At 37.9% G+C, this 19,192-nt stretch overlaps 2 protein-coding genes across 2 annotated transcripts in view; one reads left to right on the top strand and one right to left on the bottom strand.

Moving 5' to 3' along the window:
* LOC135206296 (uncharacterized) overlaps positions 1-16,389 on the top strand; it is a 22,625-nt gene extending 6,236 nt beyond the window's left edge. Inside the window, exons 2-6 of the mRNA XM_064237719.1 lie at positions 14,738-14,819; positions 14,934-15,035; positions 15,194-15,304; positions 15,548-15,934; positions 15,977-16,389. Of these exons, the coding sequence (XP_064093789.1) occupies positions 14,738-14,819; positions 14,934-15,035; positions 15,194-15,304; positions 15,548-15,934; positions 15,977-16,389 (1,095 nt within the window). The remainder of the gene's footprint in view (positions 1-14,737; positions 14,820-14,933; positions 15,036-15,193; positions 15,305-15,547; positions 15,935-15,976) is intronic.
* A 930-nt stretch (positions 16,390-17,319) lies between these two features.
* On the bottom strand, positions 17,320-18,159 carry LOC135206295 (putative nuclease HARBI1). The gene has a single exon (XM_064237718.1). The coding sequence runs from the start codon at positions 18,157-18,159 to the stop codon at positions 17,320-17,322; it is 840 nt and encodes a 279-aa protein (XP_064093788.1).
* Between the last annotated feature and the right edge of the window lie 1,033 nt (positions 18,160-19,192).

Raw genomic sequence — 19,192 nt, 5'->3', positions numbered from 1 at the left:
ATATTCTACAATACAACTAGCTTTATCTATGAATGGTTGATATAGTTCGCATTATTGTCAGCGTTCTATATTCTACAATACAACTAGCTTTATCTATGAATGGTTGATATAGTTCGCATAATTGTTAGCGTTCTATATTCTACAATACAACTAGCTTTATCTATGAATGGTTGATATAGTTCGCATTATTGTCAGGGTTCTATATCCTAAAATACAACTAGCTTTATCTATGAATGGTTGATATAGTTCGCATTATTGTCAGCAAACGAAAAGTTTCATGACTAACAATTTTCACAAAATGCTACAATTGATATACAGGAAATCTGATAAAACATTGTGAAATTCTGAATGGCCGAATCTTACTACTTTCACATTATTTCAGAATTTGAATTTGACTTTAATAATGAAAATCATAGACGTTCAAATACTTTTTACTGTCTTTTCGACGTAAGTGATCCAAAATAGTAACTCATTAAATCGGATTTTTTCTATTATGGCTGTTGCCATAGCAATGGAACCGATATTTATTATACCTCGCATTAAAAAGCATTTCTTTTGTAAAGACAAAAGAAAAAAAAAAAACACGCACACTGACTGAAGATGAACTTTACTCCAGGGAGATCTATACTATGAATAACTACCTTTATCCACAACAGCAAACATCTATTTTGTGTAGAAAATTCAATCTTAATGATAATTTCAGGGCACACCGCCCCACAACTGTTGTGATTACGCAATATCTCTGAGCGGTTTTACAAACGATATGTCCAGTTCAGATGAAAGGCAACGCTGTATGAGGGTTTCGTTGATGGGAAATTATTTTCAAGAAAACTTACTTCCAGAAAAATTTTCTATGGAAAGTAACAGTCGCTCTTCCAAGGGAGTGGGCAGCTTCCTTATCTTTCTGATGGAAATAAATAATAGGGACCTCTCTCTCTCTCTCTCTCTCTCTCTCTCTCTCTCTCTCTCTCTCTCTCTCTCTCTCTCTCTCTTTCATTTCATTTCGCCCAATGCTATATTATTTATCAAACGTGGACTTTACAAATAAAAAATTCAAATTGATAAGTTCCTGGCAATTACTATTACTTAAGCAGTCAGTAAACTCAGCCATTAGTAGTAGTTAAACATGACCGTGAAGTGCATAGTGTTATGCGTTCACGCCATCTCATTAATGATAAAATGAAAACCATCAACAATGCATAGACTTACATATTTGTTGAACCATCTCCCTGTGAAACGACGCCCACAAGAGTCCTGTAACAGCCCATAGGGGGGCCCCATCCCATCCTTAGAATGTTAAGTTAAAACATTCAAAATTCAGCTACAGACATGAAGACTGGGTCTCCATCAACTGGGTAAATCCTGCATACTTTGCAGATGCCGAACCGAAGCGTCGCCCCCCCCCCCTCCCCAAACGGCCCCCGCCTCCAACTTATCTTGGTCTAGTTGCAAATTCTGCGCTCCCTGCTAACTCAATCAATGACAGAATTTATCTCCTGTCAACAACTTAGTAGCTTAACAGCGGCCTGAAAAGCCAAGGTGTTTATCAAACTTTCATTATAGAACCATTTCTACAAACGTATACTAACTTAGATACTTAGGAAACATGCTATGCTTCATTCCAATTCCTAATTTCATTTTTGTGGGACACCAAACCACTTATTACTGTATTCAGGCTTTTTGTCTGTCCATGTAAGCATCGCATCGGAAAATGTTTTTCAACAATTACAAAGATCTGTTACAGTTTCACGAAGGCCTCCAATGAAAAATGTACATACATGCAAAGCCAGTGTTATGCTGGAAATTCTTGTTCTTTTTTATCACTGTACGTCAGACTGATTCGCAACAATGGAATAACGGCGAGGGGCGGCAATATATTTCAAACTGACGTCCTTTTGAGTGACAACAAAAAAAAGGTCAGGAAAACGAATTCCTCTTTTTGTTCGGCGGCATTTTTGACAACGAAGCGATGTTGACAGAAGCCTATCATTTGCCTACACAAACAAACGAAAACGCTATTCATTAAGGTTTGATATTTTATGTAAAATATCATCTTTTTTATTGGCCCTGGATATTCAAGTCAATATGATTTTTATTCTAAATCAATATTTGAAAAATTTCTCCGCCTAGGCAACCGGTTTAAATTTGAAAATAACGAACATAATGATTTTCATCTGATGATCCTGATACTGCTCATTTTTTCGCGTCTCAATAAATGTAACATACTAAAAAAAACAACACTCACACGTTTATCATGAGGGTAACATAAACCCAAAATCAAATCGTCATATTTTTTTTTTAAAGAAAAACATTTGTCAGAATGATGTTACCAGCATTACAAAATATATCTTCACAGTTGAAAATTCTCTGTAGAGCCTTTGATAAAGCAGAGAAACTTTGTCAGTTTTGAGGGACGGAATAGAAAGGTCTAATATCATGCAAATTGGGGGTTTTCTCATCTTTCCATCTCCTTTTCTTTCGAGATGGAAGTCTGGCGAATATAAATGTATGCCACATTTGAGCGCAAAACATAAAAATAAATGTGCGAGGTGATTTGCATTACCATATCTATTTGCAGTCACTGTATCAGGCAAGGCCACTTCGTTGTCCGAGATTTAAAAGGAAAAAGATAAATGAAATTCCTTTGGTAGTTGCAGCAGTGTTATTTGAGCGACGCACTTCGCTTTGGACGCAGTAAGAAGCAACATATTCATATCTCACAGTTTGTTTGTTTGTATGGTGTTTCTACGTTGCATGGAACCAGTGCTTAGTCAGCAACGGGGGCCAACGGCTTTACGTAACTTCCGAACCACGTCAAAAGTGAACTTCTTTCACCAGAAATACGCATATCTAACCCCTTAATGGAATACCCGGGAATTGAATTCGCGGCCACCGATGTGGCAGGTCAAGACCAAACCGACCACGCCACTGAGTCGCTTATATCACAGTTAAAATGTTCTTGTCGCCTTGTTAGTTTCCTGCAAAAAAAAAAAAAAAAAAAAAAAAAAAAAAAAAAAAAAAAAAAAAAAAAAAAAAAAAAAATTGAGATGGATATATGTCCGTCCGTCGGCACTTTTTCTGTCCGCCCTCAGATCTTAGAAACTACTGAGGCTAGAGGGCTGCAAATCATTGGTTTGATGATCATCCACCATCCAATACCAAATTGCAGCCTTCTAGTCTCAGTAGTTTTGACTTTGTTTAAGGATAAAGTTAGCTATGATCGTGTGTCTGGTACAGTTATAGGTGGGAACAACACAGGCCACCACCAGCCCGTGCCTAAAGTTGCATGGGCAGTGGCTCAGTTCCATACAGCATTATACGCTGTACAGAAATCTCGATTACACCGAAGTTTATACATGAGCCTATGAAAATTGTTGTTACTTTTAGCAATACTCAATTTCTGTGTTTATAGTTATCAACAGTTAGTGTGTTATTAGTGTACTCTACTGTTTTCTTCGGCCACTGAAATTCAAGAGTCATATTCATGTACGAAAAAATCTGACATTCCGGAGGTCCCCTATTTATATCCAAATGGCTACAAAATTACCATAATTTCCGCACCTTCCCCTACTAGAGTTTCACCCCGTTATTGGAGACCTGATATGCTGGGTCATTAAATATTAGGACCGCATCTCTATATACAAAGTCTGGTCACTCATACACTATTTCCATTCGTGTATGTTTTCTCTCATTTTCCAAAGAGACTAAGCCGAAATATACCACCCATTATGAACCGAAGTATTAAAAAAATTTTACTTCTATCTTCAATGCACAAAAACTATCTTTAAAGAATTTTAAAATGGACAAATATGACCAACAGTGAGAGAAGGCTCCAATTTTAAGAATTTTCATTCCGCCCAAAAAGGCTGCATTTCAAGACTGGTTTTAGATCTCAATTTCCACAGCGTTTGCATTTGGGAGAGTTTACTGAGGATTAAGCAAATGATATTCCCAGCTATGTTAAAAGATTACTTGAAGTCTTCACGCAAATCATTAGGAATTGCTTCAGCTCCTGAAAAATGGAAAGATGAATGTTGTTTCTTCAAAGGTGTGCTCATTTTCCTTATCATGTCATGAAAACAAATAATGGTGACCTTTATCAAAGTGGAAGAGAATTTTTCTGTTGAGAAAAAATTTCATCGCTCTCTCTCTCTCTCTCTCTCTCTCTCTCTCTCTCATCATCAATAGCATCATTTGTCAAACCACGCACTGAGTGAAGAAAATAAAAATCAACAATACCAGGTAATAATGTTCTCATTAAACTTCTTTTATTAATCTGGATTCCAGTATGTAAAGTCTCGCGTTTTTACTTTGCATACGCATTGTTTTTTTTTGTTTTTTTTTTTTTGCTAAGATTTATCAATGAAAAATATATTTTCACTACTGAGGCATTACATTTACGTAGTCTCATCAAGGCGATAATGAAGGCTGCTGATTATTGCAATATCATCTGTTACATAAAAGAACAAAAATGAAATTCTGCACAATTTACAACCATAATCTGTTACGAAACTCAAACTTACAGTTAAACATTCATTTATTTCTAAAGCAAATATGAGCTTACAAAAATAAATAAGCAAGTCCTTTGTAGTGATACGATGCTATTGCATCTTTAAAGTACAATAAATTCAAGGGAATTTTAAAAATTTTTCTTTATAAATTCCAATGTTTCTATTGGTCTTATATCTCTGCCGCACAACTTTTTCCATGGTGGGATGTTATTTCCTCAGTTCTATAAATCTTAAATTACTGCAAGAATTCACATCAAAATAGAATGTGAGACCAATATTCTTTTAATAAGGGGCCTTGAAAGGTAAGAAATGTATTTCTTAAAACCTTGATTTCTCAATTTCTCTGCTTTTTTTTTGGAATTAAAAAAAAAGGAGTTGATTCTGTGAAGCAAGCTCCCCATGTACAATGCCTACACGACTCTCTCTCTCTCTCTCTCTCTCTCTCTCTCTATAGTTGCACTGCCATTTATCCTCAATTTGCATAAGCAATGTGACTAAAGCTATCTACGATCCTATCCATTGAATATATGATGGGAAGAGAAATATTCTTCTTTAATACAAGTTTATTTTTTCCAACTGTTATAATCGTTCTCCTTCACATGAAGTATGTTTGACTTGGAAAACAAAAATATTTTCCACCCTCTTCATAAATTCTTTGTCTTGTAATATATTATAAAAAAAATGCTGAATACGAAAAATCTAAATGGTTAATTTCTCTCCTTTCGGGATCTTAAGAGAGCAAAAGGCAAATTAGCATTCACATAAGAGAGATAGAGAAAAAAAAATGAAATGAAATTAAAAGAGGGAATAAAAAAGCCGGGCAAAAATCGTCATTGAACTAATTAGCGTTCTTTATGTATCTTAATTAAAATATGAATTGGTAATTTCGAAGTATTTAAGCATTCCGACACCAAAGAAAAAGGTGAAGAAATCACGACACTTTTTGGGAGGTCGGTAAAAAGTTTCACTTCATTAGCAACTCTGCCATCACGGGATTTTTTTTCTTAACTTTTCCTTTTCAAAGATTATCATCCATAGCGATTTCGAATATTTTTATTACATTCTTAGTGATTGCTATTTCATGGTACGCTGTTCAGGGGTATTTCTTGAGTAGTGCGTGGAAATCTGGGAAAAGATTTATTTTAATTAGTATTTATGAAAATTAAATCCTCATGAAGTTTCTGAAACGATTGTTCTTAAAGGAAATATGTTCATCTGCACGCCATTGTGTGTGTATGTGTGTGTGTGTGTGTATATATATATAGATATATATAGATATATATATATATATCTAATAAAAGGAGCCCATAAAAACACCAAAATGTAGAGAGAAAAGTACTATATTTCAGAGACTGCTGTCTCTCTCTCAGGTATATGAATGAGAAAAGTTTACAGAAAAGGTGGTATTTATACCAAGAGATTCGTCCACAAGTAAGCCAATTTAGGTCACCCCGCTGATAATCTTCCTTTAATCTTCTTAAGCGTTGGTTGAATGAACACTGCGTCGACGATGTCGGATGTCCAATTCCCTTTTGAGATGTTCATTACCTGCTTCTCTTTTATTAAGGCCGATTCCATCATTTGACTCTTGTACCGGCAGTTGCTGCTATAAATTACACGTGACATATTCCAGTTTATTCCTATGGTTATGTTCATTTTATATTGATTGAAAATAGCCCGAGTTCTGTTGTCCATACCTAACTGACCGTTTGTGTTGTATTAATCTCTGGGGAAGTGATTTACCTGTAAATCCGATGTAAGATTGGTCACAGTCCTGGCATGGGATCTCATATACCCCAGAGTCTTTGGGCGATGTCTTTTGTTGGTTACGTTTAATCAGGATTTGGCTAAGGTATTTGGGTAGGTAAATGCAAAAGGGTTGGATTTCCCAAGGTGTGAGTTACTCTCTTAATCGTCTCCAGGTGGGAATTTTTATTTATTGTTGGGTGTGTCCTCTGGTCTTGTCTTTAGGGGGTCGGTAGAAAATTACGTTTGCTTTTTGAATTGCTTTCTCAATTATATGGTCAAGGATACTTTTAAAGATGAAAGTTGCTTGCGAATTAGTTCAAATTCTTTTTCCAGGAAATCTGGGGAACAAATTCGTAAGGCTCTTAAGAATAGGTTGCTAGCTAGACCTATCTTGATGGTATTTGTCATGATAAGCTAAAATAGTGAATATATGAAAGTGAGAACGTTGGTTTTCTGTATATGGTAAATTTGTATTCTGTCGTGTCTCTGATTATTAAAACATCAAGAAAAGGAATTTTGTTGTCTGTTTCCCATTCAACTTTAAATTTGATGCTGGGCACTAATGCGTTTAATTTTAGAGAGGAATTCATTAAAATTAACCCCACTTATTATCCCAAAATGTTAGTAATGTCATCCCACGTATCTCATCCACAGCATGTTTTTGGGTTTTATTGCATTTATTACTGTAGTTTCAAAGTATTCCATGTACAGATTGGCTAAAATAGGACTTAAAGGACTACCCATACTACACCCGAATTTTTGCTTGTAGAATGATTCCCCGAATGAAAATACGTTATTAAATGCACATAATTCAACTAACTTTATTATTTTTTCAAGTGCCAAAGGGAAATGAGTTCTGAATAGGGGGATAATTTTTTTTTCCCTTAAAAAACTGAAGAACGTCTGTACTGGTACTTTTGTGAATAGGGAGTCTACGTCAAGGCTTAAAAGTTTTATGTTGTGAAGTGGTATATGTGCTTCTCTGAATTTGTGACAAAAAGTCTTCCGAATGTTTTGAGTGACTGGGAGAAAAAGTGCCTAAAAAGGAGAAAGGAGGCCAGCTAACCATCGTTTTCATGCGCCGGCTTTCAATTACAAAATTTCTAAATGTAGACGTAGACTCCCTATTCACAAAAGTACCAGTACAGGACGTTCTTCAGTTTTAAGGGAAAAATTATCCCCCTATTCAGATCATTTCCCTTTGCACTTGAAAAAAAATAATAAAGTTTAGTTGAATTATGTGCATCTAATAACGTATTTTCATTCGGGGAATCATTCTACAAGCAAAAATTCGGTGTAGTATGGGTAGTCCTTTAAGTCCTATTTTAGCCATCTGTACATGGAAATACTTTGAAACTACAGTTTAATCAAATGCAATAAAGCCCAAAAACATGCTGTGGATGAGATACGTGGATGACATTACTAACATTTTGGGATAAATAAGTGGGGTAATTTTAATGAATTCTCTCAAAATTAAACGCATTAGTGCCCAGCATCAAATTTAAAGTTGAATGGGAAACAGACAACAAAATTCCTTTTCTTGATGTTTTAATAATCAGAGACACGACAGAATACAAATTTACCATATACAGAAAACCAACGTTCTCACTTTCATATATTCACTATTTTAGCTATCATGACAATACCATCAAGATAGGTCTAGCTAGCAACCTATTCTTAAGAGCCTTACGAATTTGTTCCCCAGATTTCCTGGAAAAAGAATTTGAACTAATTCGCAAGCAACTTTCATCTTTACAAAGTATCCTGACCATATAATTGAGAAAGCAATTCAAAAAGCAAACGTAATTTTCTACCGACCCCCTAAAGACAAGACCAGAGACACACCCAACAATAAAATAAAAAATTCCCACCTGGAGACGATTAAGAGAGTAAACTCACACCCTTGGGAATCCAACCCTTTTGCATTTACCTACCCAAATACCTTAGCCAAATCCCTGATTAACGTCCAACAAAAGACATCGCCCAAAGACTCTGGGGTATATGAGATCCCATGCCAGGACTGTGACCAATCTTACATCGGATTTACAGGTAAATCACTTCCCCAGAGATTAATACAACACAAACGGTCAGTTAGGTATGGACAACAGAACTCGGCTATCAATCATATAAATGAACATAACCATAGAATAAACTGGAATATGTCACGTGTAATTTATAGCAGCAACTGCCGGTACAAGAGTCAAATGATGGAATCGGCCTTAATAAAAGAGAAAGCAGGTAATGAACATCTCAAAGGGAATTGACATCCGACATCGTCGACGCAGTGTTCATTCAACCAACGCTTAAGAAGATTAAAGGAAGATTATCAGCGGGGGTGACCTAAATTGGCTTACTTGTGGACGAATCTCTTGGTATAAATACCAACCTTTCTGTAAACTTTTCTCATTCATATACCTGAAGAGAGAGACAGCAGTCTCTGAAATATAGTACTTTTCTCTCTACATTTTGGTGTTTTTATGGGCTCCTTTTATTAGATGGAATTCTGTTGTTACAGAACACTTTTACCAGTCATATATATATATATATATATATATATATATATATATATATATATATATATATATATATATATATATATATATATATATAGATATAGATATATATATATATATATATATATATATTATATATATATATATATATATATATATATATATATATGTATATATATCTATATATATCTATATATATATATATACACACACACGTACGTTTGTGCACACGCAAGCAAGTTTCGTTATGCTAGACCCATTAACAACATATTAATTTGTAAATTTCCTTGACAAAAAAAAAATAAATAAATAAAACCTGTGAAGCTACATTTTGCAGTCTTGCTTTCATAAATATTATATATATGTACTCTGTAATCTCTTTTATTGTAATTCGTCTGTTGTTAAAAATGACTAAAGAAAAAATATTGTTGAACACAAACGCCAGTCACTGGCTGCTTGCATAGCGTAGTGCGCATTTTCATCGCTGTTGCTTTCACTCAATATACCTATCCACATAATGCTACATCAGTGACTGACTTCTCGAAAAGAATTTTGTTTCATTCTACCTTTAAAATGTTCATCTTAAATTGAAATGATAGATAACACGAATAAATATTCTGGCTTGCTAATTCGGCTCTTTGACCATCTTGCAATTGAACTGGTTTTCGTATCTCTGCCTGTTGGACCGTCTGGCCTCATATGCTCCAAAAGCACTAAAAGTCTCAATACCTGAAAATAAATACTTCAAACTTCTTATGCTGTACATCATCAGAGGGTGATGGGGACTTAACTCTGATGTGAAAAATCTAAAGGTGAAGGTCACGTCTACGGGGGAAAAGGTCAAACAGTTTAAATTTGGCCGTAGTAGAGTGAGGTCAAGGTCAAAATCGTACTAAAAGGCCAGAGGTCAAATATGAATTTGCTGCTGCTGAGAGCATTACGTTTCACATGCACATCTGGTTTAAGATACAAATCATTCAGGGATGTATAACTCTCAGGATATTCTTTGCACAAATGCTTACATGGAACTCAGCCTTGGGTATCAATTAGCATATATCAGCGGATAAATAGTGATCGGTATGGTGAGACAGTCAGACAAAAAAAGCAAGTCAAATTACGATATGCCCACGGGCAATAAACCAGTAGAATAAAAATCAATACATAACCACAGGTTACAAAGATCCCTTGAAAACTCGACCCAAAGAGATTCACCTGTAAATTGCACCCGATGGAAATCCAATCCAGAGAGAATTCAAGGATCACGAGCAGAATTTTGAGAGAGGATTTATTTACACCTTTTTTTTTTTTCATCCCTTCCCACTGAAACGGTATCAAGTCAATATTAGTTAACACGCAAAACACAAATAATGGTCTGTTTACTATTCTATTAAGGATCCTAAATTGTACCTACAAAACGAGTAATTTCAATGACGAAAATTGAGCTCCAACCATGAATTGATTGACGCTGAAATAGTTTTAATTTCTTCCAAATACCTATGGTTACAGTTAAACCGGTTTTTCACTTTCTTCTATATATCGGTCTTGACATTAATTGCCCATAAAAATGGAAGGAAAAGGTCTAAAGAAGTAAATCATACTTTAGAAAAACATCAGGATAACCCAACAGGATGAAAAAGTGTTTCTCAATATACTTTAGATATTTTGTTTTTCAAGCGTTCGGAACAATAATCAAATACAATTTTATAGAGAGTATTCGTTCGAGCATGTAATTTGTATCATTTACTTTCACATGTATGTACAAGTAAAGAAAAAAAATATATAGTTTTACTCCATACCCACTTAATAAATAAGGTGAAACTTCCCCGGAGTGGAATTATTTCCAGAGTAAAATGTTCATAAGTGTAATAAATTCCTATGGGGGAACTTATATGTACAACTGCCACGTCTTTGATTGCAGCCTAATATCATTTGTTTGAAAAAGAAAAAGCACAATTACGAGACCATTACAATCCTATGACCTGAAATGAGACCTTCCGCTATTATCAATTGCTTAAAACCCTGCTTAACAAGTTTTCTTTGATTATTCCTTGAGCAACTATTTATTAATCTCCAATTTTAGCATCTGAGAGAAATGGGACAAATGACCAAGAACTCCCAACAATATTTACCCTTGAAATGACACTCCATCAATAAGTATGATTTTAAAACCTGTACAATCACGGCTCCTATTCATGGCACAAGAAAGAGACTACGAATGAGGCAAACTTAACTTGTTTCAGTTTCTCTTCCGTGTTCTTGTTAATGATCACTTGAACATATAATAGGATCTCGAATGATAATGAGGAAGAAGTTTTAATAGGGCTCAGAAACCTTTCGACTCGGTATCAACTTCTTCAAAGGAATAAAATCCTGATGACTTTATAATTACGTTCTTAATGTTTTGATCACTTTAATGTTATCAGCTCCAACTCGCTAAATTAAAAGGCGAATCGAGAGGGCTGCATCCTTTTATGATTCCTCTGACGTCGATGACCTGTGTTGTGACACCAGCTGGATATATCTATAAATAAATAAATAAATATTTTGTGGTTCCTAGGGCGTTTCCCTTATACGTGATCTCAATATCATGTTACATGAGATAGCAGAGGGGATAGCATGGATCTTGTGATATTTTTTTCTTTTTTATAATAATAATAATATAATAATAATAATAATAATAATATAATAATAATAATAATAATCATAATAATAAAAATAATAATAATAATGTCTTACTGAAGGTTATTGCTGCATGTTACTCACCGGTTTGCGTAACAACGAAAAGGCCGCATTAGAAGAATACAGAAGAACCTCTACAAAATTAACGCAGCTGAAGCTGCAATAACTTTCAAAACGACTTGTTTGAAATAAGGACTGCTACCTAAATAATAATAATAATAATAATAATAATAATAATAATAATAATAATAATAATAATAATAATAATAAACCACCCAACATTATTCATTTGCAAAATCTATATGAGATCGTAACTGTACTGGCGAAGCATTTCAACAACAATGAAAATAAGTCATTAAGCAGACCCGGAAACCAATAAGCATAGCTGCCGTTAAGGGAATTAACACATTTCGACACATCCACTCAAACATCCATTCGTAACTTCACGGAAAATATCGAGACACGGCCATTCAACTGTAAACGGGAATACTGTCTCCTCTAAAACGTAAATTGCTCTTTGCGTAATTGTCATTCAGCAAACTTTACGCTTTTGAGTTTCCATCCCAACTGATTCTGTTAAGTTTGTGTTTACCTCCAAGTTTCTGGCAAACAGGCTTTGTTGATATCTCCCGTAAGACCTTCAAAGTTATTAACCCTCGATTCACGCTTCGGACACCTATCGGAGATGCAAGCAGCAAAGTCAGAGCGGTTCGTTCACGGGAATAATGAAAATTGAAGTGGATGACGTCTAATGGCATTAGTATCCGAAAACGAAACTATATGGAAACTGATAAAAACTAATTCAATTCGTCACTTTTTGTGAGTAAAGAGAAACCCATCTTAGGCTAATGGTGCTTCTGCCTCAATAAAATTTGGTCTATCAGAGACAGATCAGTCTTTATTTACAACAACTAAAATTGAATACAACTTATAGTCATGAAACCAGTAAATTTTAGGGGTATTTCTTCATAAAACCAAGAATGGTAGAAGTATTTCTTCATGAAACCAATAATGGTAGAAGTATTTCTTCATGAAACCAATAATGGTAGAAGTATTTCTACATGAAACCAATAATGGTAGAAGTATTTCATCATGAAACCAATAATGGTAGAGGTATTTCATCATGAAACCAATAATGGTAGAAGTATTTCTTCATGAAACCAACAATATTAAAGGTATTTCATCATGAAACCAATAACGGTAGGGGTGCTTCTCCATGAAACCAATAATGGTAGGGGTATTTCTTCAAAAAAACCAATAATGGTTGAGGTATTTCTTCATGAAACCAATAATGGTAGAGGTATTTCTGCATGAAAGCAATAATGGTAGGGGTGTTTCTCAATGAAACCAATAATGATAGGGGTATTTCTTCATGAAACAATGATAAGGGTATTTCTTCATGAAACCAATATTGGTAGAGGTATTTCTTCATGAAACCAATAATGGTAGAGGTATTTCTTCATGAAACCAATAATGGTAGGGGTGTTTCTCCATGAAACCAATAATGATAGGGGTATTTCTTCATGAAACCAATAATGGTAGGGGTGTTTCTCCATGAAACCAGTAATGGTAGGGGTGTTTCTCTTCCATGACACACCGATAATGGTATGGGTGTTTCTCCATAGAAACCCTAATGGTATGGGGGTGTTCCAATGAACCATAATTGTAGAAGTATTTCTTCATGAAACCAATAATGGTAGAGATATTTCTCCATGAAACCAATAATGGTAGAGGTATTCCTGCATGAAAGCAATAATGGTAGGGGTATTTCTTCATGAAACCAATAATGGTAGGGGTGTTTCTCCATGAAACCAGTAATGGTAGGGGTGTTTCGCCATGAAACCAATAATGGTAGAAGTATTTCTTCATGAAACCAATAATGGTAGAGATATTTCTCCATGAAACCAATAATGGTAGAGGTATTCCTGCATGAAAGCAATAATGGTAGGGGTACTTCTTCAAAAAACCAATAATGGTAGGAGTGTTCCTTCATGAAACCAATAATGGTTGAGGTATTTCTTCATGAAACCAATAACGATAGGGGTGTTTCTCCATGAAACCAATAATGGTAGGGGTATTTCTTACAAAACCAATAATTGTAGAGTTATTTATCCATGAACCAATAATGGTGGGGGTATTTCTTCATGAAACCAATAATGGTCGGGGTATTTCTTCATGAAACCAATTATGGTAGAGGTATTTTTGCACGAAGCCAATAATGGTAAGGTATTTCTAAATTCAACCAATAATGATGGGGAATTTCTTCATGAAACCAATAATGGTAGGGGTAATTCTGCGTGAAATCAATAATGTAGGAGTATTTTTTCATGAAACCAAAAATGGTAGGGGTATTCTTCATAAAACCAATAATGGTAGGGGTATTTCCTCATGAAACCAATAATGGAAGAGAAATTCTGCATGAAACCAATAATGGTAGGGGTATTTCTTCATGAAATCAATAATGGCAGGGATATTTCTTCATGAAACCAATAATGGTAGAGAAATTTCTGCATGAAAGCAATAATGGCAAGGTATTTGCTCATGAGACCAATAATGGTTAAGGTATTTCTGCATGAAACTAATAATGGTAGGGGTATTTCTGCATGAAACCTATATGAAGGTATTTCTTCATTCAGCCACTAATGGTGGGGTATATCTTCATGAAACCAATAATTGCAAGGGTATTTCTTCACGAAACCAATAATGGTACAGGTATAACTTCATGAAGCCAATAATAGTACAGGTATTTCTGCATGAAACCAATAATGGTAGTAGTATTTCTTCATGAAACCAATAATGGTAGGGGTATTTCTTCATGAAACCAATAATGGTAGGGGTATTTCTTCATGAAACCATTAATGGTGGAGGTACTTCATCAAGCCAGTGATGGTGCGCGTATTTCTAGTTAAAGGCCCGGTCACACCGCCCGAACGTTGCTGGAGCGTTCCTTGAACGGTAGGGAGGTGGACCAAACACTCGTCACCGCTCACAAAATGGGAAAAAAATCGAAAACATGGGCGTTAGTTTAGCGGTGCACCGCTGAAGCCGGCCTTGTTTAGTGTTGATTTAGCGGTGAGGCGAGCGTTGGTATAGCGGTGACGCGAGCGTTTGGTATAGCGGCGTTCTGCGCATGCGCGCCTTCGCGCGGCAGGGGTTTAAAGTTTGTTTTTAGCGGCATACCACTTGTGACTACGGAGCTGAACGGATCGTCTTGAAATAAGCTCTGATAGATTTTTTATATTTTTGATAGAAGTCGATAGTTGAAGCATCAAGCCACGTGGACAGAAGAAGAAAAAGGCTGGAGAAGGAAAGGCAGCAGCCTCCAAGAAGATCCTTACTGAGCAGGAAGCTGAAGCAATGGAGTCAGGTAAATATATGTGGCCCACTGGTTGTGTCAAGAAATATTTAATAACTGTAAAAATACTCTTATGTATTTTACTTCAACCTTTTTCATTTCTTATACCATTGTTATATTTTGCAGAGACCAGTCAGGCCACAACAACAGCCACTACTAGCACAGTCAATTCTAACACAGTCACAGACACTGCTACCACAACGCAGACAGGGTCAGCTGCTGATGAAGGTAATCACAAATGAAAATGTACGAAATTTCATAATAATAATAATAATAATAATAATAATAATAATAATAATAATATAATAATAATAATAATAATAATAATAATAATCTTTCTTTCATGTTGACATGCTCATTTATTATTCATTTGTTATATTTTGCAGACTCTAATGACCAGTCCAAGGAGGCCCTGACACAGGACCAGCCTGACAACGAGGAGCTACTCCCTGGTGATGACCAGTCTGAGGAGGGTCGTGCTGCTGCTGGCGCTGAAGGTAATTATAATGATGAATGCAATGAAAAATCAATACAAATAAATCTAAATGATATATGTTTCATTTATAAATTTATGATTTTTTATTCAATTGTAAATTGAATACCGGTGCAAGGGACAGTGTTGCAATTCCCAGTACTGTCCATGAACAGACTCAATAAAACCGACTCTGCAGTTTTCACTGTTTGCTCTGATTTCAGTGCTCTTGAAGGATCCACTTTTTCAGAATTTTTATATTTTTCAGACTCTGACTCTCAGCCCCCACACTTGGAGAGAGATTATGAACAGCGTCAACCTCAGAAGAAGTCTCTCCGCAAGGCCCTCCTGCTCGACAATGACACTCAGGAGCAACTCATCGAGTGGATCCGGGAGCACGAACTTTTGTGGAGGAAGGGGGCCACCGAGTACAAGGATACAAAGAAGAAGACAGAGCTTTGGGTCACGAAGGCAAGAGAGCTGGACAATGAGGGGGGAGCTGAAGCTCTCAGGACATGGTGGAGGTCAGTCCGTGACCTCTACGCGAAGCTACTCTCCAAGAAGTCTGGTCAGGCTGCAGCGAAGTTGACGGACAGAGAACTGTTCATCCACAGGACATGTGCCTTCCTGCACAAGGAGGTGAAGCCCAGGAAAGGTTAGCCACTTAGAAGCATACAGCTCACACAGGAACCCGTAGCCAGCCAGACTTCTGATTTTAGCAGTCAGCCTGCAGCAGTCCAGCCCTCGGCGCCTGCTAGCACCTCTCGCCAGCCTTCCAACGACGTCGAGGAAGAGGACGAGGGCTCCCTCTCGCTCATTGAAACTCAAGCGGCAGTCACGAGGTCCCTGGGCAGCACCCCACCAGCTCCCTCCTCCACCACCACTAGACCACGCCGTGCCGCCACCAGAGCCGAGCCTGAAGACTCCCCTGCGATGCTGGAGAAGATGGATTGTATGAAGGCCACCAACTCCCTAATTGAGAGACTGGTCCAAGCCCAAGAGATCAGCCATGCAAGGCAGCCCTTCATCACGTACATGTCCCAGTCTCTCCAACGACTACCTGAGGCCCAGTACCAGCTTGCAGTGGAGAGAATGACTTGTATTATGTAAACAAACACCTTTCTAGTTGGCCGTTATTGGGTCATTAATATTTGCTGTTTATTGTTTGCATGTACACTGGTGTGTGGGGGGGGAGAGGTTCTCAAAAATAAACAGCATTTTATTAAAATCTTCTTGACTACATTTGTACTTTGTTTACTTTATAATGAAAATAAAACTTTGCAGACCGCAAAGTTCCCTTGTGACCCCAATAAAGTGATTGCCCCTGTGACCCTTATTTGAATATTTACCGTGCGGCCCCAAAATAATTTCACACTTATGGCCGGGTAGTATGACATTAAAAATGAATTATAGCACAACTTTCTTTAATAATCTCTCATAACATTTCGAACAAACATAGCACATAGCATTCCAATACTAGGCCCCATTTACGTTCAAGTTTCTTTAACATTTATAACAAAGAAATAAACATGAGTATATATAATATGTACAATGCACAAGTGTCTCCTCAGTGTTCTGCATAGTGTTCAGTTGATAGCCACCATTCTCTCCTGCTAGTCCACTGACCCTGCTGGGGAGTTGCACCAATGCTTGAGTAGGTTTCACTGCCTCTTCCCATCAAGTGAGGCTGTGTTGGGGCCTTGCACAACAACAGTGTCCTCCAAGTTCCGTCCTTCTCTCCATGCCCCAGGCTGCAGGTTCCCATCTGGTTGTGCACGGTCCACAAGTCTGTTCTGGAGCACTGGGTAGCGGGTGCGCATCAGGTTGTGGAGGATGCAGCAAGCTTCCACGATGATTCTGACAGTTTCATGGTGATGTTGCATGGTGGTGAGCAGGATCTGGAACCTGTTGGCCAGGATGCCGAAGGCGTTCTCCACGACCCGTCTTGCCCTGGACAGCCGGTAGTTGAAGATGCACTCTTCATGGGTGAGGTTTCTGGTGCTGTACGGCTTCATGAGGTAGGTCCACAGTGAGAAGGCGTCATCCCCGATGATAAGATAAGTAAGGCACATCCTGATTGTCATTGGGTAGGGGGTCTGGCTGAGGAAAGCCATGGATACTGTTCTGGTCCAGCACACGATGGAGATCACTTTCGTTGTAGATCTGAGCGTCTGAGGATGAGCCGTTGCCTGAGACGTCAATGTAGGTGAACTTGTAGTCAGCATCCACCATGGCAAAGAGGATCACGCTGTGAAAGTCCTTGTAGTTGTAGAATTCTGAGCCAGAGTTACGAGGAGCTTTACAGGCCACGTGCTTGCCATCAATAGCACCAACTGTGTGGGGAAAGTTCCATCTCTGGTACCATTGGTCAGCCAGGTCTCTCCATCCTTGTTCAGTTGTTGGGCAAAACAAGAGTTCATCTGTGTACTCCTCAATGATGGCCTCTACCACTTCTCTGACAACCACACTGATGGTGTTGTGGGGAACCCTCCAGGCATACTGCATGTTTCTGTAGGTTTTACCAGAGGCTAGGTGCCGTAGGGTGATTGCCACTTTGAGACCTGGTTCCAGGCTTGCACGGTAGTTGGTGTCTTGCTTGGTCAATCTGGGGGTCAGCCTCTGTACAAGTTCATCAAACATGGCTGGTGGCATCCTCATGAAGTGTTGAAAGGCTCGTGGATCCTCATTCCTCAGCTCCACCATCAGTTTCTCATACAGTCCATGTTCAGGCCTTCTCAGTATCCACTGTCTTACCCACACAACCCTGTCTCTCCTTCTTCTCTCTCTTCTCTTTCTGTCAACAGCTTGTTGCAATCTGAGTAGGTTCTGATTCTGTTGCTGAACTAGTGCACCAATCATAGCAAGTCTATCAGCATCCATGTTGATACAGTTCTACTCTGTAACTTTAAGCAAATTACTCAACGGCAGCTCGATTCCAAATGAGCTCCTGGTCCATTTCTCACCGTATTTATAGCCAAATTCTGGTCCCGCTCCCACACCTCTATACCAACACCAAACCAAAGTTCATCGCCGCCGTGGCTCGCTGCTTCAACGCCCGACACCGTTCCAACAACCCCGTGTCCGCTCGTAAAACGCTTATAAGCGCTCCACCAACGTTTTTGCAATGTTTAATCGTCGCCCGGGCAATGCTGGCGAAGCAGCGGTGGTGCAGCGTTCAAGAAATCAGCGTTGGCCTAGCGGACCCAAGCGTCCACGAACTTGCGTCTAGCGGTGCCAAACTTTGATTGGGCGTTGGTGGTGCGGGGGTGAACTTTGCTGGGGCGGAAAATTTTCCCCTTCTCACCGCTCGCAATATTTTGTGCAGCTCAAAACTTTCGGAGCAGTAGGTGGGCCCCTCGAGAAACATCAGCGGTGGCCAAGCGTATACGGCGTTGCTTTAACGGGGGCCAACTTATGTTTAACGGTGGTGAACGGTTACGAGCGGTGATGAATTTTTTTCACCGCTCCAGGGACGCTCCAGCAACGTTCGGGTGGTGTGACCGGGCCTTAAAGGCCACAAAGTTTAAGTAACTATGTTTATAGAGGCTATAAATATCTGACAAAGGTTTCTTGGTGAAACCAAACAGACGTCTATAATTAAAATAAAGAGGACAGTCAACAAATAAATGCCTCACTGTAATGCCAACATTACAATTGGAGCATTGAGGAACCTGCCTCACTGCTCCACTGGTTAAAAGATACCTGTGTGTTAAAAACGTATGCCCTATATGCAGGCGCGTTAAAACTATGCTAGATCTTCTATCCATCCCAACAGAAGGGGACCAGGGATGAACAAAAGGTCTGATTGATTTCAGCTTTAAATTACTATTTAAGTTGGACCAGTGATTCTGCCACTTAGTCCTACAAAATGATTTAATAAAAAGTTTAAAATCTTCACAGGGAACACTCACAG

This window comes from Macrobrachium nipponense, chromosome 29, assembly GCF_015104395.2.
Source record: "Macrobrachium nipponense isolate FS-2020 chromosome 29, ASM1510439v2, whole genome shotgun sequence".
NCBI classification, from domain to species: Eukaryota; Metazoa; Arthropoda; class Malacostraca; order Decapoda; family Palaemonidae; genus Macrobrachium; species Macrobrachium nipponense.
This window is presented reverse-complemented; position numbering and strand designations above follow the sequence as displayed.

What these genes read in the sequence shown, in the direction of transcription:
- LOC135206295 (XM_064237718.1), bottom strand. Translation starts at nt 18,159, where the DNA reads ATGGATGCTGATAGACTTGCTATGATTGGTGCACTAGTTCAGCAACAG.